This window comes from Tachysurus fulvidraco, chromosome 3, assembly GCF_022655615.1.
Source record: "Tachysurus fulvidraco isolate hzauxx_2018 chromosome 3, HZAU_PFXX_2.0, whole genome shotgun sequence".
NCBI classification, from domain to species: Eukaryota; Metazoa; Chordata; class Actinopteri; order Siluriformes; family Bagridae; genus Tachysurus; species Tachysurus fulvidraco.
This window is the reverse complement of record NC_062520.1, coordinates 20680285-20703926: the sequence shown is the minus strand read 5'-3', so window position 1 is coordinate 20703926 and position 23642 is coordinate 20680285. Positions and strand designations below refer to the sequence as shown.

Below are 23642 nucleotides of genomic sequence, written 5' to 3'. Positions count from 1 at the left end.
AGTGCTTATATGGTTGATAATGCATAATGCTTTTGTCAAAGTTGGACTTAGTTTGTGTACATTCTGTAAATAAAATAAAAGCAAAAGTAGTTGATTTTCCCCATGAGGAGATACCGGGGTAAATAGTATGTACTATATGTAAAGTTTATGTGTACATTTGTTAAAACTGCACTGGTATATTCATGTTGCAATACAGAAAGAAATATTTTCCTCTTTTTCTCATTACTTTGTTCTGCAATTGAGAGGACGTGTTGTTTATAAATTCTTTGGGCATTGGGCTTGGAAATATTTAGGCTCTGTTAAAAAAAACAAAAAAAAAACCCTCCCCTTTCCACAACAGACCCAAACACACAAGGACAGAAATTCAGGCCAATAAAGGCACCTGCCTTGTAAGGTGCCCTTTATTAACTACTTGATAGATGGCAAACTGCTGCTGTGTTAGTAATGGAAAGTTATATTCTGAAACTTTCATACTGTGGGGGGTGTGGTGGCTTAGGCAAACGTTTGCCTCACACCTCCAGTGTTGGGGGTTCAATTCCCGCCTCCGCCTTGTGTGTGGAGTTTGCATGTTCTCCCCGTGCCTCGGGGGTTTCCTCTGGGTACTCCAGTTTTCTCCCCCGGTCCAAAGACATGCATGGTAGGTTGAATGGCATCTCTGGAAAATTGTCCATAATGAATGATAGAGTGTGTGTGTGCCCTGTGATGGGTTGGCACTTCGCCCAGGGTGTATCCTGCCTTGATGCCCGATGACACCTGAGATAGGCAAAGTCTCCCCGTGACCCGAGAAGTTCGGATAAGCGGTAGAAAATGAATGAATTTCATGCTGTAATGAGATCTGGGATCTGACAACAATATATATAATGATGATTATAACATTGTATCCAATGTTAGAGATTTAAGCACTTATGTATGTAGCTCTGGATGAGGGCTTCTGCCGAATGTTGTAAATGTAAATGTACATTTGTCAGACTGTATATTTATAATCACACCCTCCAGTACATTTAAATATATCTAATATTAATCTTGGATTTTGTATTATATTAATCTTTATATTATTCTTTATAATAACCTTTAGTTAACATAGTTTATGTTCTGTAAATCTGCATTGAGACAATGTCAATTGTAAAAAGTGCTATACAAATAAATTTGAATTGAATTGAATGAAAGATTTAAGGATTTAAAAATCAATCATTGTTGAGCTGTAGGACATACTTCTATTACAGGAATATACAATGTGAGAAAAGAAAGAAAGAAAGAAAACACTGAAACATGCAGAATTAATAATGAATTTTCCTCAAAATTAGGAATTTATCATAATGCCTGCTTCAAATGCCTGCTTAAACACTAAAATTCATGCTTCCTGTATTTCAGTGATAGACATGCTGGCCCTACAGGATGTCAAGCAGAATGTGGCTGCAGTGGAAAAGATGTCTGGAGCTCTAAAGTCTCTTAGTGATCTCTATATCGTCTCTACCTTCCGCCTGCCACCCAAACTTGGTGGAGTGCTACTTGGCTTCTACAATAAGCAGGACAATAAAAAGTACCTGGAGCTTGCCATCATGGGCAAAATCAACAAAGGTACTTTTAGATATAAGATCAGATCTAAATTGGTGTCTGTATAGTGCTGCAAGAAGGTAGGACAAACCAGAGTGCAATACATTTTAAAGACACCCAGAACAATGGCCGAACTATTCCATAATAATAATAATAAAGAAAAAAAAAAAACAATACTGTCATCAGAGGGTAGCTTTAATACTCTACTATTATACACACATACAGTATATATACACAGATGCTCTTTTACCTTCCACAAAGGCCCCATTGCATAAATCACCCTTAATAACATAATAACTGAGTTGACGGCACTATAATCTTTGGTTTATTACTGACTGCTCTATAATTGGTAAGATCAACTTTTAAGGTCACTCATAATAAAGTCTATATTAATTAAATTACTGTTCTGACAGCTCTTGTGCGCTATGTTCGTGAGGACGGCAAGCTGCAAACAGTAAACCTGCAAAGCTCTAACTTGGCAGACGGGCGTGCGCAATCCATTATCCTCCGCATAGGAGGCCTGCAAAGAGAAAACCTCAGCCTTGAGCTTTATGTCAACTGCCGCCTGGCTGACTCTGCACAGCGCCTGCCTCAATTGGTCACCCTGCCGGCAGAGGCTGAGTTGGTGGAGATAAGAAATGGCCACAAGGCATATGCTCGGCTTCAGGTATAGTAGCTTTGCTCAGAGTTTTACTTGATCTATTATAGCTCATATAAAAACATGTTGATCAACAGAAGTGTCTCTATACAGCAGAGAGCTTTGAGTTACTTAATTTGGCAGACATTTCTATTTTGAATTGAACCTGTGGGGAAAAAGTAAATACATATATTGCAATATGTGAGAATGTTTGTGTTTGGTTACAGGGATCAGTAGAGAGCCTCAAACTAGCTCTAGGGGGGACTGTAGCCAGTGCAGGTGCTCTCACTGACTGCCCTTTTCAGGGTGACTCCTCTTCATACAATATAGGTAACACACCATTAGATACTGTGCTAGATAATGAAATGTACATTAATATTGATCTGATATTCTTATTCTAAGATAAGAGTTTCAATGAATGTCTGTAAGGAATTCATGGGGTAATCTTTCACTCTGTCTTTGCTTCTATTCCCAGTAAATGGGGAAGTGAACTCTATTCTTGGTAAGTGCTATAAACCAACTATAAAATATAATACACTATAGAAACTATAGAGTGTTTGTGGATGCATATAATACTGAAATGTGTTTGTTGGTCACAGGTGATCACACCAAAGCTCTGATTGGACAACTCATTATCTTTAATCAGATCTTGGGTGAGCTTCGACAAGATATCAGAGAACAGGTGTGTGTGTGTCTGTGTGTGTACAGTACTGTATGTGTGTATTTTAGAATGGATCATAATAGATTGCCCTGGGCTATACTTTTTTACAGGCTAAAATTTTTTGGTGTTTTGATGGTATGTGGATGTGCATATCTCTCCGTTCTCTGCGTACTTTAGGTGAAGGAGATGTCTCTTATTAGGAATACCATAATGGAGTGCCAAATGTGCGGTAAGTTTTCTCTGCCCAGGTTATAACTAGATTCCTTTCATTTCTAACATAATCTTAACTCTCTGTCATTAATTGAGCAGCATTTTTCTGTTCTGAATATCTACCTTTTTACTTCTATAATAATCATTTTACTACTAATAATATAATATGATTAGAAATGTATGATTTTATACAAGCTAGAAAAGACAAAGACAAACATTGGAGTTTATATTTTTCAGCAATAGCTTTTAGCTTTTTTTTTATAGGGTTTCATGAACCTCGCTCCCGCTGCCAGCCCAACCCCTGCTTTAAGGGAGTTCCCTGCATGGAGACTTTTGAGTTTCCAGGATATCGCTGTGGGCCCTGTCCTGAAGGAATGACAGGCAATGGCACTCACTGTCAAGATCTTAATGAAGTGAGTATGTAATTATAATAAGACCTAACATTTAAAAATATAAATTCAAGGCATGCATGTGCTGGTGTTTTCTTGCTGTGTTTTTCTCAGTGTTCATTGGCTCAGCCCTGCTACTCTACAAGTGCATGTGTAAACACCGTGAAGGGCTTCAGATGTGAGCCCTGCCCAGCCGGATATTGGGGGAAACCTGTCTTAGGGGTTGGTCTAGAATACGCCAAGAACCACAAACAGGTGCTCACTAACACTCACAATCACACTTATATAGGGTAGCTGCCCACCCAAGTCTTCTGGTTTCCAGATGGAAAGAACAACCAGTAAAATGGTATTGTTCAGATCTGTTGTCTGTCCAATGACTTCCCCATCCCACAGAAAATTTTTATGCCCATTGTCATCAAATTGTCAATTGTCATTTTACATAATTGCCATTTATTTTAAAGCAACATCCACTTATACACAGAACTGTAGTATGTCACAGTGCATGTCTAAAATGTGCAGTAAAAGTCTAAAAATGTAAAACAATCCCTAAAAAGAAGCAAAAATGGCTGAATTCCATAAGACTATTTTAAAGAACGAGTAACTGCTTATTTCACCATGGTTAAATGTCAATTTTGTTGAAAGAGACATTACAGGTTTGTCTAATGGAATTTTGATCTTGAGTGTTAGGGCATAGGGTGTCCAGTATTAGCATGTTGAGGGTGATGCTTATTCACATTATACATAAATACCTTATTCACATTATACATAAATACATAATTGAAGCCACAACTATCTGTGCCTGGGGGGTCCAAGGAAACATAATTTGCCCTGCTTTCTGGGAGGAAAGAGTGTTATTACTTTCAGTACAAAGCTAACTTACTATCAGTAGAACACTAGCTAATCATAGGGTTCTGTGAGCTCATGTATATGGAAAAGGGTGGTTACAGACATTGTGTTAGCAGCAGCTGTCATGCCGTAGGGGAGAACTGGGAACTGGCAATGACGAAATGTGGGAAATGGTGTAAAAATAAAAACAAAACAACTGTTGCTTAGATATACATAGAGGATAATGTACGTATATTTGTTAGTTGTCAAACTGCTCATTTCTCTTTTGGGTTTTTCCTTCCCAGGAATGTCTGGACATAGACGAATGTGTGGAAGTTGCCAATGCATGCACAGCCAATTCTGTCTGCATAAACACCATTGTAAGTATTAAGGTTCTTATTTAGACCTCAGCAGCCCAATGACCTAATAAGACATGGAAGCTTTGATGAAGTCAGTCAAAGTGCCAAGAAAGTTCCAATTCACTTTCACCTTCTCTTTCCTCTTCATGTTCTTTCAGGGGTCATTTAAATGTGGGCAATGCAAAGCTGGCTATGTGGGAAATCAGACGGCAGGCTGTTTTCCTCGGAAAACCTGTTCTACACTCGACTTTAACCCATGTCACTCCCGTGCTCACTGTATCATTGAGAGGAATGGTGGAGTGTCCTGTGCGGTATGCTAATGGCTAATACCACTTTAAATTAAAAAATAAAGGGTAAATCACATTTGTTCACAATGAGACCTCATCTAAGTGCATACCAGATTTATTACGCCTTATTTACTTATTAACTCGTGATTATTTTTACTTGGACTTTGTGTTGAATGTACGGTATGATCGAGGATGTGTGTGCGATTCATATGTCTTATATTTGGTCTGTGTTTTTTCAGTGTAATGTTGGCTGGGCTGGTAACGGCAACACCTGTGGTGTAGATACAGATATTGATGGCTACCCTGACCGTGCTCTGCCCTGCATGGACAATAACAAGCACTGCAAACAGGTCTGAAGTCATCAGCTGAAAGTAAAATATATTTAAAAAATCATCATTCAAATTCTTGGGTGATGTGGACGCTCAGTGGTTATAATGTTGTACTATTGGTTGTGAGTTAAAATCCCAGCAAGGCCAAGCTGCCACTACAGCCACTGCTTGGCCATTAAGCAAGGCTCTTAACCCTGAACTGCTCTAAATAAGTGTATAAATATAAACATATTATACGTTGCTGGGTTCATTTCTTTCTGGTTTGAAGGTGGTGAAATATGCAAGACTCTGTGTTCAATGTACCAAATCCAATTTCCTTAAAGGATGCTTTCCTTAGCTGCTATACAATTAAGTATGTGAGCTTTATGTTTATTAACTGGCTGGATGTGTCATATATAAAGTATGTGTTAACTGTTCACACACCAACCTATCTTTTAGTTCAGATAGTATGTAGAAACTGTCTAGGAGAAACATCAAATTGCTTAAACAATAAAGAAAATACATCTTTATAATACACAAAAAAATGTTCATACATAGATGCATCTAAATATATATCATGCCCTTGTGTTCATGGAGGTTTCAGTCTATATAAACAAATTACATTTCATCTCTGTATTTAAATGATAATCACAATCAAATCAAATCATTAAGTCTATATTAGCATTAATGAGGTTAATTCAAATTTTGTTACAACACACCATTAAGCCTAATATACAGCTTTGATTCTAATGATTTGCTTTTTTGTATTTTGCAACTGTTCACATCTTTGAACAGTTCAGACACTGACATAATAAAATACCGTCTATTTTCATAATTATTCTTGTACAGGATAACTGTATATACACACCAAACTCAGGCCAGGAAGATGCTGATAATGATGGCATAGGTGACCAGTGTGATGAAGATGCTGATGGGGATGGCATTAAGAATGTGGAGGTATAATAATGGAGCTTATTATATAAGGATTCTCTAAAACACCTCTTTATTTATTTACCCAAAGTTTTCTTCCTGACTTTGTGACAGTGTAATGATACCATGCACAGATTAAACATACATGTTTCCCTAATCGTTTTGTTTTAGGACAACTGCCGGCTGGTACCCAATAAAGACCAACAAAACTCAGACACAGACTCCTTTGGCGATGCATGTGACAACTGTCCCAATGTGCCCAACATTGACCAGAAAGACACAGACAACAACGGAGAGGGCGATGCTTGTGACCAAGATATTGATGGAGACGGTCATTACAATTTCTCTGTTTCAGACATGCACCAGCATAAACATGTTAAATATGTTTGTTGCTCATTTATGTTGTTCCTGTAGGCAATCAGCAGCTGTCTGCTGCTCTGATGACTCAGAAGGACACTAGACAATGGTGTTTAATTGGAGAAAAAAAATTTAACCAATCTCACAAATAAATAATAACAGTCATGTTTCTCTTCTCACACACCATTGTTCGGTGATCTTTAATGTCATACAGTATTAATGAGAAAGTAGAAGTGTAGAGGTAAGTAATTGTTAAACCCGAAGTTGAAATATGCAGCATAGCCCTATGATGCAGTCCAGCCTCATCAGAGACTCGGTTCAGCTAGTTATCTCCAAGATGACGAGTGTGATAGTGTTTATTACATTAGTTTTTTTGAAAGTGATCTGTTTGAGTAGAGCATTCGGGCATGGAGGTGAGAGAGCTGTACAGATTAAATGAGTAAAATTCATTGCTTAATTGCAGTCTTTAGCTAGAGATAAATTTGACATCAGTATAAGCAAATAGTCATCATCATGGGTAATGATGAAAACTGTTAACCAAGTGGAAATAAATAGACATGACAGTGATTATTATTATTATTATTATTATTATTATTATTATTATTATTATTATTATTATTATTATTATTATTACTTAGGGTCAAATATCTTTAAATGAGCAATATTAAAAAAAAATCAGGGGATATTTTTGTAAATGCATATACAATATGTGTAAATATTTATTTCTTTTTTAAAACTCATATGTAAATGTGTAGTTTACGCTTAGTATTAGGTAGAAGTGGATATTAGTCTTTGGGCCAAAGTAAGCATACGATTAGTTTTCCAAACTTTGAATCACACTACTGTAATTATATCTGTGCATTGCAGGTGTTCCGAATGTGCTGGATAACTGTCCCAAAGTGCCGAACCCTATGCAGACAGACCGGGATCATGATGGAGTGGGAGATGCCTGTGACAGTTGCCCTGAGATGAACAACCCTATGCAGGTCCTCACAGTTTACCAAGCACTGTTCAAAGCTTTAATGTCTCTGTTTAATCATTCAAAAGCCCACTGCAGGACTAATCTTTGTTGGATATTCAGTAATTATGGAAGTAGTCTAGGGCACAGTGGGTGGGTAATGATTATTTTGTACCAAAAAGATGGCATTATGATGAAAATGTAGTTTAATTTTCCCATGTGTAGAATTAGAAATAAATTTTAGAATTCTAAATTCTTTTTAATAACTTGTTTAAATTTTTCATTAGTGAATATTTTGTAATTTGAGTTGAAGTCAAAGTGCAATGAAAATGTTCACAGAATCACATAATGCTACTTATATTCTTTCAGACTGACATAGACAATGACCTTGTAGGAGATGTGTGTGACACAAATCAGGACTCGTAAGTTTAAAAAAACACACACACACACACACACACACACACACACACACACACACACACACACACACACACACACACACACACACACACACACACACACACACACACACACACACACAAGCACATTGTGTATTACTCTGGCGCCACCTAGACTTGCTGCCTGGTTAGTAATATTTTGATACTTTACCACTGAGTTGCAAATGTTTGCATACCCTCAGGGTATACTGAAGAAGAAAATTGTAATTTATATCAATAGCATCTGTTTCTCATCATTCTTTCATTTATCTTCATTAACTGCACTTGGTCAGGGTTGCAGGACCTATCTTGGGGACGTTTCGACATATATATGACACTAATAAGGAAAAGGTTCACCACAGGGCACCACATTCATAAACTCATTTACACCTAGGGACAATTCAACATAGACAGTGTTAAATGGCGTATTTGTCCGAATGTCAGGGATAAAACCGTAACCCCAGAAAAAACCACACAGACACAGGGAGGGGAGTTTCTCCGATTGGTGAGAAACTCCAAACAGACAGTAACACAAACTCGAGGTACAAACCTGAGACTCTGGAGCTATGAGGTGGAAATAGCTACCTGCTGTGCCACTAGCCTTCATGTTCATAATCTCATGCAACAGAAATGAGCATAGAAATAGCAAATAAAGTCAAAGCTTTCCTGCTTGTGTGATATTTTTGTTGCTTTCTGCAGGATCCCAGTATATACGTATCTAAACCAGATGCTATATGAATTTATTCATTCCCTATGTATATCTGATTTCTGTTTGTATGGTTTTTGGACAGTGATGAAGATGGACACCAAGATAGTCGAGACAACTGCCCTGACATCCCTAACAGCTCTCAGCTTGATTCGGATAACGATGGTATTGGAGATGACTGTGATGATGATGATGACAATGATGGAATTCCTGACACTGAGACTGCAGGAGGTCTCGGTCCTGATAACTGCAGACTCATTCCCAATCCCAACCAGAAAGACTCCGATGGTAATGAACATATCTCATGGTTATTTGCACCAGTGGTTATGATAATCATCACCGTTGTTTATCAGCTTCCAGGCAGCCTGTTTTTCTGTACAGCTCATACTCTTGAGCTTTAACTAAATGGCTAGTGTAGTCAACAACCTTGTGATTATATGTTTGTATACGTCTAGAAAGTTAAACCAAGTGAAGGAAGGAAGGAAGGAAGGAAGGAAGGAAGGAAGGAAGGAAGGAAGGAAGGAAGAAAGAAAGAAAGAAAGAAAGAAAGAAAGAAAGAAAGAAAGAAAGAAAGAAAGAAAGAAAGAAAGAAAGAAAGAAAGAAAGAAAGAAAGAAAGAAAGAAAGAATATAATAAAATTATTCTGTCTAATAATTATCTGGTAAGTAAGGAAAACATAGTCACTGCCATGTAGAAAACATAGTCACTGCCATGTATATACCGTTTTCTCATTTTTGTCAACAATAATAATTGAATAAAAATTTTAATATACAATAATAATTAAGTAATAATTATTATTAAAATAATAATAAAGGGTATTAATATTTTAAAATAACCATATATTATTTTATTATATAAGTCCATCCCCATTTAACCCCATGAAGATTTTGTTATATTTAATATATTTCTCCCATCTCCCCAGGCAATGGTGTTGGAGACGTGTGTGAGAATGACTTTGACAATGATGCAGTACTGGATTTGATTGATGTGTGTCCAGAGAGTTCTGAGGTCACACTTACAGACTTCAGAGCCTATCAGACTGTCATATTGGACCCAGAGGGTGATGCCCAAATTGATCCTAACTGGGTGGTCCTTAATCAGGTCTGGCAGATGATCATTTCTATAGAACTCGTGTGCTGCTTTAATGCTGGAGAATAATACACTTCCAACCATTTAACAAGCAAAGTACATAGTTAATTTATCCAAAGCCTGTTATTTTGATAAACCTGAAACCTACAATAGAATTTGCATATTGCAAATTTAAACTAATGCATTTGTGACATTTCAGGGTATGGAGATTGTTCAGACGATGAACAGTGACCCTGGATTAGCAGTTGGTAGGTCCCATTTCAGTATATTTAACACTGCTTGTATACAACAACAAAAAAAATCACTTTTTGTAATCAACAAAATAAGTATATCATATAGTCTCTTCTAATCCCCCTAACTTTCATTTGCAGGCTATACAGCATTCAACGGTGTGGACTTTGAGGGCACTTTCCATGTAAACACAGTGACTGATGATGACTATGCTGGCTTCATCTTTGGCTATCAGGACTCATCTAGCTTCTATGTAGTGATGTGGAAGCAGACAGAGCAGACATACTGGCAGTCTGTGCCATTTCGAGCCATGGCTGAGCCTGGCCTACAACTCAAGGTAGCAATACATAAATATATTCAGCTCAGAACAGCTTTATTGGTTTGGAAGTGTTAAATTGAAATAGATGTATATGTTTAACCTAACAGCCTTCTCCCAATTGTTTCTGTATTATCAGTGTGATGTAGTTTGTTTGTAAATTATATGACCCCATTATATAGAGCCATGTATACTCAGATTATTTAGGAATGGGCTAAGATTTGGAATCCTGGTTCCCTCTGTAGGCAGTAAAGTCCCGTACAGGGCCTGGTGAATTTCTCCGTAACGCTTTGTGGCACACTGGAGACACACAAGGTGAGGTGAAGTTATTGTGGAAAGACCCACGCAACGTCGGCTGGAAAGACAAAACCTCCTATCGCTGGCAGCTCAGTCACCGGCCCCAGGTTGGCTACATCAGGTGAGAGTATAAAAGGTGGCAAGGTTAAAGACCTGCACCCCATAAAAATAATCTAAATTTCCATTACAAATTTTCCTTTCTAAAATTGTTGATCATAACTACAGTACCTTTGGTCTTATTCCTACAGTTTAGCATTTGTTCAGTCTACAGAAATATGTTGTAACCATTCAGTTCAGTCTACAGAAATATGTTGTAACCATTACCTCACATTCTGTAAAACATTAGAGGGCGCCCTTCTGTATACAGTTAATGGATGCAATGATCCAAACATGAGGTGAACAAAATCCTCACTGGTAGGCACGAAGATGGGGGTCTGGATGCTTGTCTTTGTATTCTTTTTTGTTCTGCATCCCCCTTTTCCTAAAGCCCTAGTCCTCCAAAACCTCTGTGACTTTAGTGAGTGGCTGGGCCTCCTGGCCTTCCATTGTTGCGGTTGCCATGCCAATGAAATCCTTGGCAAGAATTTCCTTGGTGCCTGTTGATATGCAGATCCAACGGAAACTACTGTAGTAGACAAGGCTAAAGAGACAGTGAGGAAAGTTGACGACACAGAACAAGGAATACGCATGATTTAATGTAATAAATACATATACAATCTAAACTCATGTGTAATATATCTTTCATTCAAATGCACACAGTATGACAGAGTACAAGTGTTTCAGAAAATAAAAGTTTGCCAAACCTGTCATAGACTAATAAGTATGCTATATATTTAATCATATAAATATGCAATGGTACTTTATAACCAACATCAAATATTTTAATTACACAGACAAAAACATGCAATGGCTTGGATTTGGAATCGAATTTAGAGAAGTTGTCACAATACTTACAGCAGATGGGGGCTGTCGGGAGTAGGGGGGCAGCTCTGTCAGACTGCTGTGTGTATATAGCCAGTTCTCTGTGAAATTCCAGGCTCTTTCAGGCACACAGAGAAACACCTGCTTTGTATTCCGTTAGAGTGGTGAATAGAACTAAACACACACATACACGCGCACACACACAACCTATACTGAGCTTCAGTCCACCATCTCTAAAACATCACGTCATCCTCCAAACTCCCGCAGGACTCTTGTGTCTTCAAACACCCACACCCGCTTTTCTTTCACCAAACTCTAGCATGGATATGCCATATTGCAATACATTTCAGGCACTTTTCATTGACTTATGTTATGTTATGCTTATGGTACCTGTATACCCACAGTCTTATGCCATTTGTATTTAGTATTATCTAATTAATTTGCAGTTTCTTATATGAATCAAGTTATTATTGGATAATGTGGGTTCTTTAACGGGTGTTTAAATTTAGATTGTTTTGTCTTTTTATTTATGTTCTGCTTGATTTCATTTAATAATCTGTTGTATGGATTCTGATGGTATTCTCTCTTAGCTGTGCATAGAAAAGCATTTTATATGTCTATCTATCTATCTATCTATCTATCTATCTATCTATCTATCTATCTATCTATCTATCTGTCTGTCTGTCTGTCTGTCTGTCTGTCTGTCTGTCTGTCTGTCTGTCTGTAATATTGTTGTTATTATTATTACTTCAGAATCAATCCCAGAAGTCTGTGGGTCAACTCCAGACCAGAATTATAAGAGTTAAAATATACAAATTCTATAACTTAAGTATGTATTTGTGTGGCAGAGTAAAACTCTACGAGGGAATGGATTTGGTGGCTGACTCCGATGTAGTGGTTGACACAACTATGAGAGGAGGTCGGCTTGGAGTATTCTGCTTTTCACAAGAGAATATCATTTGGTCTAACCTACGCTACCGATGCAATGGTACGCTACCCTTAAAATGCTCTCAGATAAACATCCAGTGAATTGTCAAATGCCAGTTTTTCATATATCATGTAATGGTCTGCAGTGACTGAGATAATAAAAGTCATTAATGATAGAATAAGAAATGAATGAGTATAGGTAATTTACTCTATGGCTGAATATTTATAAAATAATTATATCCGTCTTTTTTCAGACACAGTCCCGGAGGACTTTGAATCACAGCATAAACAATTCATGCACATTCATGTGTGAGAAGTGGGAGAATCAAAGCTGGCCACCCCGATCTACACTGCATCTTCATACAGAAACACTCACAGAGTCTCTACATTTGCTCTGGGTCTGCAAACCAGCCACTGTGCACAGGCCAGACTGTCAAGCTCTTGTGCGAAAGGGAACACAAGATCAAAAAAAAAGAGAAAATGACACCAGCCGTCTGAAGACACAAAATCAAAGTAGAGAAATCAACAACTGACTTTTTATTGTATGAATGAGACTGTTGTAGTAAGGAAGTGCCTCAGGTCAATGTAAAAAGCAAAACGCTGTATTCGTGTCTGCGTGTGTATGTGCGTGTGTATGTGTGTGTGCATGTGTGTGTGAATGCGCGCGTATGTGTGTGTAATGATGTGGGAGAGAACAAGTGAAAGGGAAAATGTGTAAAGATGACCATGTGTTAATGATCACTGATTTGTACATCTAACTTCTTGCTGTTAATCTGTCATCCCATTACTGTAAATATCAATTTAATCCTTTAAATATATAGGAAAGTGATATGCCAAAAATAACATGTAAGGAGCCATCCTGTGTAAGACCTGTCCCAACTGTACAATGAAAAACCTGCAGGTGAAATAGACCACCATTAAATATACATATAATTAAAACTAATTAGCTTCAGATATACAATGTGATGAAACATTTTTTTTCTTTGGTTACAATCATTGTGACGGTTGTTCACAGTGCTGATTCTCGGCTATCTTGTGACTCTAACACGTATTATAACTAAGGCGTAATTATATAACAGCTCCATTTAAATTGCAAGATTAAGACTACTACAAAATAGTTTGTGCCTCGGAAGGCTTTTTACTTGTATTAAAATAATATTTGTATTGTTTTGTCCCTAATCTTTTGCTTTTACTTTTTTTATGAGGGAGGGTGTTAAAGACAGTCAGAGTACAAAAGTTCCTGCCCTTATTCATGTACCAATAGCACAACCATGGTCAGTATTGTTGCTGCTTCTGTGCTGTGGTTCACGCGCGTCCACTGACATCACTAATGAATCCGGCCATATCTAGTTCAGACCAGCTTGTGGTGTCCTCGCGCTCCAGGAGGCCGGGACGAGTGCAATATTGGCGGGAAATCGTACAACAATGCACAGCGTCCCGCACCTGCCGGCGGACGGGAAACAAGATGTTCGCGCATGCGCTGTCCACACAGTGCTCGTCCAACCGCCGAGCAGCGCTAAACACAACAAAAACAAACGAGTTGGAGGAGACCGACCATAACAAACATATTATAGAGTAACATAATACAATATTTGACTTTCTCACACAACATTTAAAAGCATGATGAACGTTAGTGGTTTGTTTTATTCACTGTTTTTGGTCAGAACAAGCAACAAGTGGAGCATCAGAAACGAAGTCCTATACATGACGGTACTATTAGGTTTTTTGTTCTTCGTTTGTTTTGTTTTTTTTTTGTTGTTGTTTTTCCTGTGCATTGCTAAGCACTTAGCTAAAAACAATGCGGGCACGTGCGCTCCTATAAAGCGGGACTTGAATGAATAACGCCGCGAGAGCGTTGCCTAGACAACAGGTTGCTTAGAAACCTTGTAGTTCTTCGCCTACTAAGGAGTCTGACCAAATTTCACCATGTAATAGATAACTTTTCTATAATAAACTTGTACCCCTCTCTCTCTCACACACAAACACGTTACATTCTTCCAAAAGTGAAGCAAATAAATAAATAATTTACATACCCATAACAATAGAACGAGCCGTTGTTGTCACAGCCTTCCTTATAAGATTAAAACCATTTGTTTATACACACAAATAAAAAGTGTATTAATTAAATACATAACGGAAATTCTTTGGGATTTTAGTATAGTCCGTGTCCTTGTGTTTTTTTCCGCTTCCCCTGTGTACAGTTTTCGTTTTTATGCCTTTTCCTCCAAATCTCGATGCACAATGTGAATCCCGTCATGTGGAGCTTCACCTCAGAGCCGAGCTCCGCCTCCACGGCCAACAAAGCGCAGTGTGGCCTGGTCAGTGAAGCGTGCACGCGGACGGACACACACACACACACACACACACACACACACACACACACACACACACACACACACACACACACACACACACACACATGTAAAGTGATTTAGAATATAGAACAGAAAATATAGAATACGGACACAAACAAAATAGTACTAAATGGGAAGGAACAAACAGGGGTGTGAAGAAAATAAATTTAAAAAAATATATATATAGGGTCCATTTCTAAAGTTTGATTTATAAATAAGTTTTGATTTCTAAAATAAGAATTTCATAATGAATATTAGAGTTGACCAAACAACTTTTAGTGGGAGAACTGTACATTACCCAAATACATGAATGCATGGAAAGCGCTGGTACTTTGAACGTCCTTGTATTTGAAAAAAAAAAAAAAACTAATTTCTAACTAGTAATAGCCCAAAAGCTTATACTGTTTAATAACGTATATACTCTTTCATTACACTATTGAGTACTGTTTTATTTTATTATTTACTTCTATTAACAAAGCAATATTTTTAATAGTGCAATTTTCCCCTGTGATTCATTCCGAAATCCCGTCTTTCATTCTGAAATTCATAACATGATACAAAGGGGAAAAAATGTGATAGATGTAAATATGATATCAGTTTTCTGACATGGTTGTCTGTGCCAAATGAACTGGCTTTGCATTTTTCAGATTCTGTTGTTGGTGGGATTTGTCCAACTTGTTGATGAGAGGTCAGAGAAGAATGGCCAGAATGGTTTGAGGACTTAAATAACCACACCATGGTCAGCAGATAAGGATCTCAGGACATACATGTAGACTTTGAGTCAAATGAATGCCGACTTTGCATTTTGAGTATTTTTTTTTTTAGCAAAAATTTACGTTGTCTGATGTTCTTTAAACTTGCACTATGTGAAAAGGGGGGGTTAAAACTAACATTTTTGTATTATTAATATGCACCTATCATGCTCAAAAGCTGGGATTTTAGCTGAAATGCTTTTTCATATCTAATACAGTATCTGCAATTATTTTGAAATGCTATATCGCAGAATCGATGCATGATAGGATAAAACTAATCTCCATCAGAAGTTAATATTGAATTTCCTTACACCTATAGTGAATTTTGTGAGAATCGGATTTGGGGAAAATTTTCGCCCTAAAACACGTTGAAACACACATTCTATTTAGTTTTTAAGTTCATTTATTCCTCTATTACGAGTGTAAAATAATTTTGCATTTCACTTTAAGAGAATAGAACCGGTGTTGTTGTGTTCAGAATCCAATGTCCTAACTATTTCACCATTAGATACTTCTTTTGAACATGAATTTTAAGTGCATTTTGCTCCATGATTTTGCATTTCACTTTGTGGGAATAGAATCTGTGTTGTTGTGATACAAGTCCAATGTCCTAATCGTTACACCATGATGTTTCTTCTATTGAACCTGAATTTTCAGTGCATTGTGATCTATTTTTTTATCTCTGTATTACTAACCAAAAATTATTTTACATTTCACACAATGGGAATAGAACCTGTGTTGATGTGATCAGAGTCCAACTTCCTAACCATTACACCATACTAGCCTAAAATAATTTTGCATTTTATTCTGTGGCAATAGAACCTGTGTTGCTGTGTTAAGCAGGCAATGTTTATGGGAACAGAACCTATGCTATTGTGTTCAGAGACTAATGTTCTAACCATTACACCATGCAGTTTCTTCTAATGCTGTTGGAATGTTAAGTGCATTTTGATCTATGTTTATTTCTCTATTACTAGCCTAAAATAATTTTGCATTTTATTCTGTGGAACCTGTGTTGTTGTGTTAAGCGGCCAATGTCCTAACCATTACACAATGAGGCAATGAGGATTCATCTGTTAAATGCATTTTGAACTATGTTTATTTCTCTCTTATTAGCCTAAAATAATTTAGCATTTCACTCAATGGGAATAGAACCTATGTTGGTGTGTTCAGAGTAAAATGTCCTAAACATTACACCATGAGGTTTCTTCTATTGAACGTGGATTTTAAGTGCAAGTTGCCTAAAATATTTTGGGCATTTCACTCTGTGGTCCAACGTCCTAACCATTACACCAAGAGGTTCCTTCTGTTAAAGCTGACTTTTAAGTGCATTTTGATCTGTTTATCTCTGTATTACTAGCCTAAAATAATGTTGCATTTCACTCTGTGGGAATAGAACGCCTTTTGTTGTGTTCAGAGTCCAATGTCCTAACCTACACCATGAGGATTCTTTTGTTGAGTGTGAATTTTAGGTGCATTTTGATCTATGTTTATTTCTCTCTTATTAGCCAAAAAGAATTTTGGATTTCATTCTGTGGGAATAGAACCTGTGTTGTTGTGTTAAGCAGCCAATGTTCTACTGTAACCATTACACCATGAGGATTCTTCTGCGCTGCTTGGATTTTAAGTGCATTTTGATCTATGTTCATCTCTGTATTACTAGCCTACAATAAATTTGCATTTCATTCTGTGGGAATAGAACCTGTGTTGAGCAGCCAATTTCATAACCATTACACCATGAGGTTTCTTCTGTTGAACATGAATTTTCAGTGCATTTTGATCTATGTTTATCTCAGTATTACTAGCCTAAAATAAGTTTGCATTTCACTCTATTCCCATATGTTTATTTCTTTGTTTATTATTACTATGTTTATTTCTCTCTTATTAGCTTAAAAGAATTTTACATTTCACTTTGTGGGAATAGAACCGGTGTTGTGTTCAGAGTCCAACTTCCTAACCATTACATACTTCTATTAAGCATGAATTTTAAGTGCATTTTGATCTATGTTGCAGCCTCTATGTATATCACATCCGAAAATTCATCTGAATTTGATCCCATGGTGTCAATACAAAGGTAAAGACCAATACAGAAGAAATCTACTTTAAAATGGAATGGTATTCAACACTTTTGTTCCCTTTCTTCATTTAGTAAAGATGAATGTAACACAGACTGCTCTGCAAATTCTACTGATTTGTTTTCCACACGGTTATACGATCACAGCTCACACCAAACTGATACTTTTCGCATATGGAGATGAGCAGACGCACATGTTTCACAGCAGGCGTGATAGCAGTTTTGTTTTTGTTTTGTTTTCAATTCTAGCCTTTAAATGTTATATAGTCTTAAAAGATAAAGACAACGAAGCAACTTTAGAAGCTCATGTTTTGTTCACTTATCTAATGAACGTTTTCACTCCATTCTAACCTAACAAACTATATAAATTAAGGTTTGTTGTGCGCTCACAGAGGAGGGTGGTGTGGTGTGGTGTGGTGTGGTGTGGTGTGGGCTCTGATTAAAATAGCCCTGCGCTCTGGACGCGTGTTGTGCGGCGCAGTTGTTGCGCAGAGCGGCAGGTGTGCGCTGCGGGTGATTTACGCAGTCAGCCGAGGCGCTCTCCCACTCATTCAGCTCTGACCAGCACGGCTTGGCACAATTAGCGCTGCTGCACTGGGTGCCCTTTTATCAGTCTTTGTGCTCGATATGCTGTGATTTCACGTCTCGATTAACGGAGTGGACAGAGGTAAGTCATCCTCGTAAAGCCCTTAAGTAACTACAATAAATTATTAAGACAATCTTGCTGTATGTAGAGTCACGTGAGGGTGATAACTAACTTATATTCATCTCTATGCAGTAGAAGTTTAAATAGAAAGCTTTAATGCACTGCCAAAAAGACTGTACTGTCAAAAAATCAGCAGAAACTTAGAGGTTGCAACTGCTGACTGTTTTGGACAGGTGTATAAGATAGATGAGATATATATATATATATATATATATATATATATATATATATATATATATATATATATATATATATATATATATATATATATATATATATATGTATATATATATATGTATGTGTGTGTGTGTGTGTGTGTGTGTGTGTGTGTGTGTGTATGTGTATGTGTATGTGTTTGTGTTTGTGTTTGTGTTTGTGTTTGTGTGTGTGTGTGTGTGTGTGTGTGTGTGTGTGTGTGTGTGTGTGTGTAGGCTTTATTAAACCTAATATTTAAAGAGTTTGTGAGAGTTTGTATTTGAAGGTTTTTATTAATATCCCCGATATACATATTTCACATTATGTAGAATTACATTAACACTCAAACAGTAGAAAATAGTGTTGTTGTTGATATTATTTGAGAGATTATTATTATTATCTTCCAACAAACCTAGAGGTTCACACACACACACACACACACACACACACACACACACACACACACACACACACACACACACACACACACATATATATATATATAGATAGATAGATAGATAGATAGATAGATAGATAGATAGATAGATAGATAGATAGATAGATAGATAGATAAAATAGCGGAAATAAATAACAGAATAATCTCATAACAAATCTTTGATATAATACCAACACGACATTGTTGTCAGATAGGCTGTAATTGTGTAGGCAATATGAGGTAAAACTGTCACATACCACCAGGTTTATTCTAGCTACTCTATCTGTTCTTGTTTATACTATTTGTATTATATCCTTATAACCTGTATAATTCATATTGTCTGACAATAACAGATGAAGGGCATATATATTGTGTATGGTTTGTATTATTAAACTGATTTATTTTCAGCAAGCAATAGGTTGATACAGGTAATCAAAAATATTTTTTTTAAAAATGCGCACAACAATTAACATTTCACCAGTGAATTGCAGGTTCCTGTAACTGGTGGGGGAAGGAATCCAGTGTTCTTCAGGGAATTCTCATGCAGTATCAAGGAATGCTGTTTGCTTTCTTTTCAGCTATTCAAGTGTCTGTGTTCAGAAATGCTGCTGAATTAAAACTAACATTCTAGAGACACAACAAATAGCCAACCAAACTGTAAAAAGCATGGGACACATGGTCTTTACTAGTGTAGAGACCCACTGCAGGGGCAGATGTCAGAAATAGCTCAGCTATTCTACTCATTGGGACACCAGATGAAATTAGATTGCTGAGGGAAGAACATAGCCCATGTGAGCCAAAATGCTGGAAGCTCGACTGTGTTTCCAACACCTGTCTTCCTCACCCAGTGTTTCTGGTCATGCTTTTTCAGATGGTACAGGGTGTGGGGTTATGTGCAACTAACATGACAGGGTTTGTTTAGCACCCTGTATTTTTGTCCTGCAACTGCCCCTCTTCCTACTGCCCCATTTAGGATTCAATCAACTGGAATGTAATAGCTGACTCTGCCAGCAGTCAGGAAAGCATTCTGTAAACAATATACTGCATGTGAAAATATGAACTGAAATTGTATTTACCCATAAACCTAAACCTAAATGTACAATCAATAGAATTTACTAAACAGGAATGGACGGGCGTAATGTAAGGTTTTAATAATACAATGGAAGGACTCAATAATAAACATTTTATCTGAAATATGATCCTGAGTATTCTTGTGCACATTTGCCAAGAGATTTCTATCCTCCTCGTCATTATTATATTATTATATTCAGATCACTTGCTTACAGAGAATCAATTGCTTACTTGTAATTAGTGCTTGTGATCTCAATGCAAATACACACAAATGCCCAGGAGTGTGCTTGCTATATTTTAGTGTTTGCTCTACACTCTGCAAATAACAGAACTGTAGCCAAGGTCCAAACTGCAGCATGTCCATGTTGATAGGGCAGGCCAGTCACTTCAATAGTCAACTGAACCATGATGTCTTGTCTACACATCCAAAATGCTAGTCCTCAGGTCCTGGATGTTATTCGTTACATGTGTTTTTATGCTTCTTTTATTTTTCCAAGGTTGGATAATGTGCTAAGGATGTCACAATTCAGTGGATGGGTTTTTCACCTTGGTTTATTACATTTTTTGCAGAGCAACAGCATCAGTCTGACTCTTGAGGTAAGAATAGCTTATGTGCGTATCATGATAATGCACTGCATGATAACGTCACATCATTTCTTTTGATTTAATACCCCAAAATAGTTTGTACATCATCTTAAAACCTATTGCTTAAAAGGGACAATCAGCATTTTTGTTATTGGGTTATTTATCAAACATGTAAATGCTGACGGCCATGCAGAGCGTTTATATGTTATTTGTGTTTGCACGTGTCTCCATCACGTGGCTATTGGGTGCAGTGAACCTCTGTCTTCCAAGTCAAAGTCACAGTGTAAAGAGTTCAGCAGTGTACTAAGGCTTTGTCTGTATGGATGGGAATGGGAACACGGGCTACCTGCAGTAAACATGAACAAATTAAATGGAAACTTCATGTTTTCATCATACTGCTGCTTGTTCTCCTTTTAGCTTCACAAGGTATGACTTTTTATCTGTTTTCCCTTTTGTTATATCAAGATTAAGATGATATGAAACAATTAATTGTCATTGGATGTTGCTTATTTACATCTGTCTGACTCCCCTTTGTTGCAGCATGGGCTGAGTGTAGGATCATGAGGTGCAACTCGGAATTTGTAGCTGCAACATTAGATCTTGGAGGCAGTGGTGGTGGTGGTGGGAAAGATGCAGGCAATGTGGGTTACTGCAGTGCCCTGCGCTCCTATGCCACCTGTACCCGGCGCACTGCCAGTGCCTGCCGTGGTGACCTGGCATACCATTCTGCTGTGCAGGGCATCGAAGACTTGCTCATCCAGCACCACTGTCCTAAGTCAGGGCCAACAGCTCAACCCCGGCCTCTACCTCAGGCCCCGGTATCTGGGGATGCCTGCTTGTATGAGAAAAGCTATGTGCAGCGTGAAGGCCATGCACCAGAGTACCTACACTGTGGTGTGTTTGGAGACCCTCATATCCGCACTTTTAACAATGAGTTCCAGACGTGTGCTGTACCTGGTGCCTGGCCCCTCATTGACAACCAGTTTCTCTACATACAGGCCACCAGCTCACACACTATTGAGAGCTCTCATGCCACTGCACTCACCAAGGTGAGTACAGACGTACAGACAAATACACTACTGTATATGTAACCTTGTCATGAACTTCACAGGTGCATTGTCATGCTGGAATCTATTTGTACTTTTGTTGGGTTACAATAAAAGGAAATTGTAATGGCATAATGCTACAGCATACATTCTAAAAGTGAACTGTGTGCTTTCAAACAGCTGGGGTGGTCAACATGTAATATAACAGAGGTACATTTTATACTTTCCATCCCCAGATCACAATCATTTTTAAAAACTGGCGGGAGTGTGCTGAGCAGCAGATTTACCAAGCAGAAGTGGACAATGTCCCTGCAGCATTTGTAGATGGTTCTACAAGCAGTGGTGAGCGACGAGGTCAGCACAGCCTGCAGGTGCGTTCCCAGGCCCCGGGAAGCCATGCGGAGATCTGGGCAGCACACATCGGCACAACGGTGGTGGTACGTCAAAGCGGCCACTCACTGGGGCTGGCTGTGCGCACTCCACGTGCTATTATTGAGTCATATACCCCTGAGCAGGACTTACAGCTGTGTCTGTGGGGATGCCCGGCCTCTCAGCGCTTAAACACACCGTCTGTTTGGCCCACCACACTTGCATACATACACTGCTCATCTTTACTACCAGCCCAGGATGTCTATTTCCAGGCATGCCTTTTTGATCTGCTGGCCACTGGAGACATGAACTCCAGCTCATCTGCACTCGAGGCTTTGGAGGATGCCCGAGCCATGATTGCTGACCCAGAAAAGGTGCATCTACTGGCAGCTGCAGCAAGCAGGCAACCCTTATGTCTCATAACAGTATTTATGACTCTAATTACATTTAGACTCATAATTTAAATCATTAAATGTGATTATACGGATATCACTAAAATGGCAGCTATTTCATATTGTGACATTTTGTTAAGATGTAAAAAAAAAAAAATTTGTTATACCACTTTCACATAATATTTTCTCAGAACCTTGGTAACTGAACAATCAAACAGATTTTTTGTTTCGATTCGAAAAATGGGGTAATATGTCCCGATGTATGATCTGTGACCTGCAATATTCTCCAGGAACACAGAATGTTATTTTTATTTTCAGATTTAAGTTAAAGTGACAAAATATTTCAATACTAGAATATTATTTAATGTATTAATCTTTGTTGTTATGACTAATTTGAAAGATTTTTTAATCTTTCATTGAAAGATCATTGAAAACTGTAATGAATGTCTCATGGGATGTACTCGAGAAGACAGTCTGGAACTGTGTCTTGGAAATTCAGTATTTGTTGTTTTTAAAATATGTTAATGAAATCTTGGTCAAATTTGGTATGGCTTTTTCAGTTTATGATATAAAGATTAAACAGTATTAGAATGTACTGTAGGGCTTCTGTTACCTGAAACAATGGCTTCCAGTTTTAAAACAGTTTGAAATACAGCTACTCTTTCCACACAATCAATGTTGATGTTCAAATATTTTTTTAATTTGCACACATAAATACATGAGTAAAAATGTAATGCACTTGCATTTTATTTGTTTTTATTTGTTTCTGTTTTATTTTACAAGTTGCTTGTTTAGTGAAGAACAGTATCACATCAGGTATAGTCCCGGGTTGTGGAGTTTCTGTGCATGATCCACATGAGTTTCCTCATCTCCCATAAAATCATGTCAGTAGGTGGATTGAATAAATTGCTTCTAGGTGTAAATGAATGTCCAAATAGAGTCATTTGATGACCAGGCATGGTGTTTACCAGGGTGTATTTCTTCCTAGTGTACATAGGGTAGGCTTCAGTTCCTCCACAAACCTAAGCAGGAAAATGCAGATATAGGAAGTGAGTAACAAACCTGTTTACAAAAAAGAAAAATAATAGATAGGATCCTGAAAGGTGTGCATGAAGAAAAGGGGAGTGGGAAATAAATTACTCTAGTTTTGGTTGGACATTTATTACTTACTTATCCAGTATTTACAATGTTACTGACTCCCAGCTATAATGATTTTTCTACATGTTCTCCCGATGTCTGTGTGCGTTTCTTCTGGGTTCTCTG

At 37.7% G+C, this 23642-nt stretch overlaps 2 protein-coding genes and 1 long non-coding RNA gene across 4 annotated transcripts in view; 2 read left to right on the top strand and 1 right to left on the bottom strand.

Annotated features, from left to right (window-relative positions):
- thbs3a (thrombospondin 3a) overlaps positions 1-12912 on the top strand; it is a 14190-nt gene extending 1278 nt beyond the window's left edge. The window contains exons 2-23 of the mRNA XM_027149901.2: positions 1372-1578; positions 1968-2221; positions 2419-2521; positions 2667-2693; positions 2791-2873; positions 3030-3081; positions 3327-3475; positions 3566-3706; positions 4582-4656; positions 4794-4946; positions 5162-5272; positions 6080-6187; positions 6332-6491; positions 7385-7503; positions 7845-7897; positions 8704-8906; positions 9541-9719; positions 9907-9955; positions 10079-10275; positions 10500-10672; positions 12321-12460; positions 12654-12912. Of these exons, the coding sequence (XP_027005702.1) occupies positions 1372-1578; positions 1968-2221; positions 2419-2521; positions 2667-2693; positions 2791-2873; positions 3030-3081; positions 3327-3475; positions 3566-3706; positions 4582-4656; positions 4794-4946; positions 5162-5272; positions 6080-6187; positions 6332-6491; positions 7385-7503; positions 7845-7897; positions 8704-8906; positions 9541-9719; positions 9907-9955; positions 10079-10275; positions 10500-10672; positions 12321-12460; positions 12654-12712 (2795 nt within the window). The 3' untranslated portion in view covers positions 12713-12912. The remainder of the gene's footprint in view (positions 1-1371; positions 1579-1967; positions 2222-2418; positions 2522-2666; positions 2694-2790; positions 2874-3029; positions 3082-3326; positions 3476-3565; positions 3707-4581; positions 4657-4793; positions 4947-5161; positions 5273-6079; positions 6188-6331; positions 6492-7384; positions 7504-7844; positions 7898-8703; positions 8907-9540; positions 9720-9906; positions 9956-10078; positions 10276-10499; positions 10673-12320; positions 12461-12653) is intronic.
- On the bottom strand, positions 10666-14577 carry LOC113644798. Its single transcript, XR_003441069.2, has 3 exons — positions 14433-14577; positions 11506-13915; positions 10666-11191 (listed from the first exon to the last, which is right to left on the bottom strand). It is a non-coding gene; the product is annotated as an uncharacterized LOC113644798 (long non-coding RNA).
- A 3480-nt stretch (positions 14578-18057) lies between these two features.
- Positions 18058-23337, top strand: hjv (hemojuvelin BMP co-receptor). Of its 2 annotated transcripts, none has more exons than XM_027148887.2 (5): positions 18058-18246; positions 20558-20584; positions 20824-20998; positions 21113-21621; positions 21855-23337. In XM_027148887.2, the coding sequence occupies exons 3-5, from the start codon at positions 20896-20898 to the stop codon at positions 22449-22451; spliced, it is 1209 nt and encodes a 402-aa protein (XP_027004688.1). In that variant the 5' UTR covers positions 18058-18246; positions 20558-20584; positions 20824-20895; the 3' UTR covers positions 22452-23337. The 2 variants fall into 2 exon arrangements, with proteins under 2 accessions (XP_027004688.1, XP_027004685.1); XM_027148884.2 differs by having other exon boundaries at positions 18059-18246; positions 20485-20584.
- Positions 23338-23642: the final 305 nt, after the last annotated feature.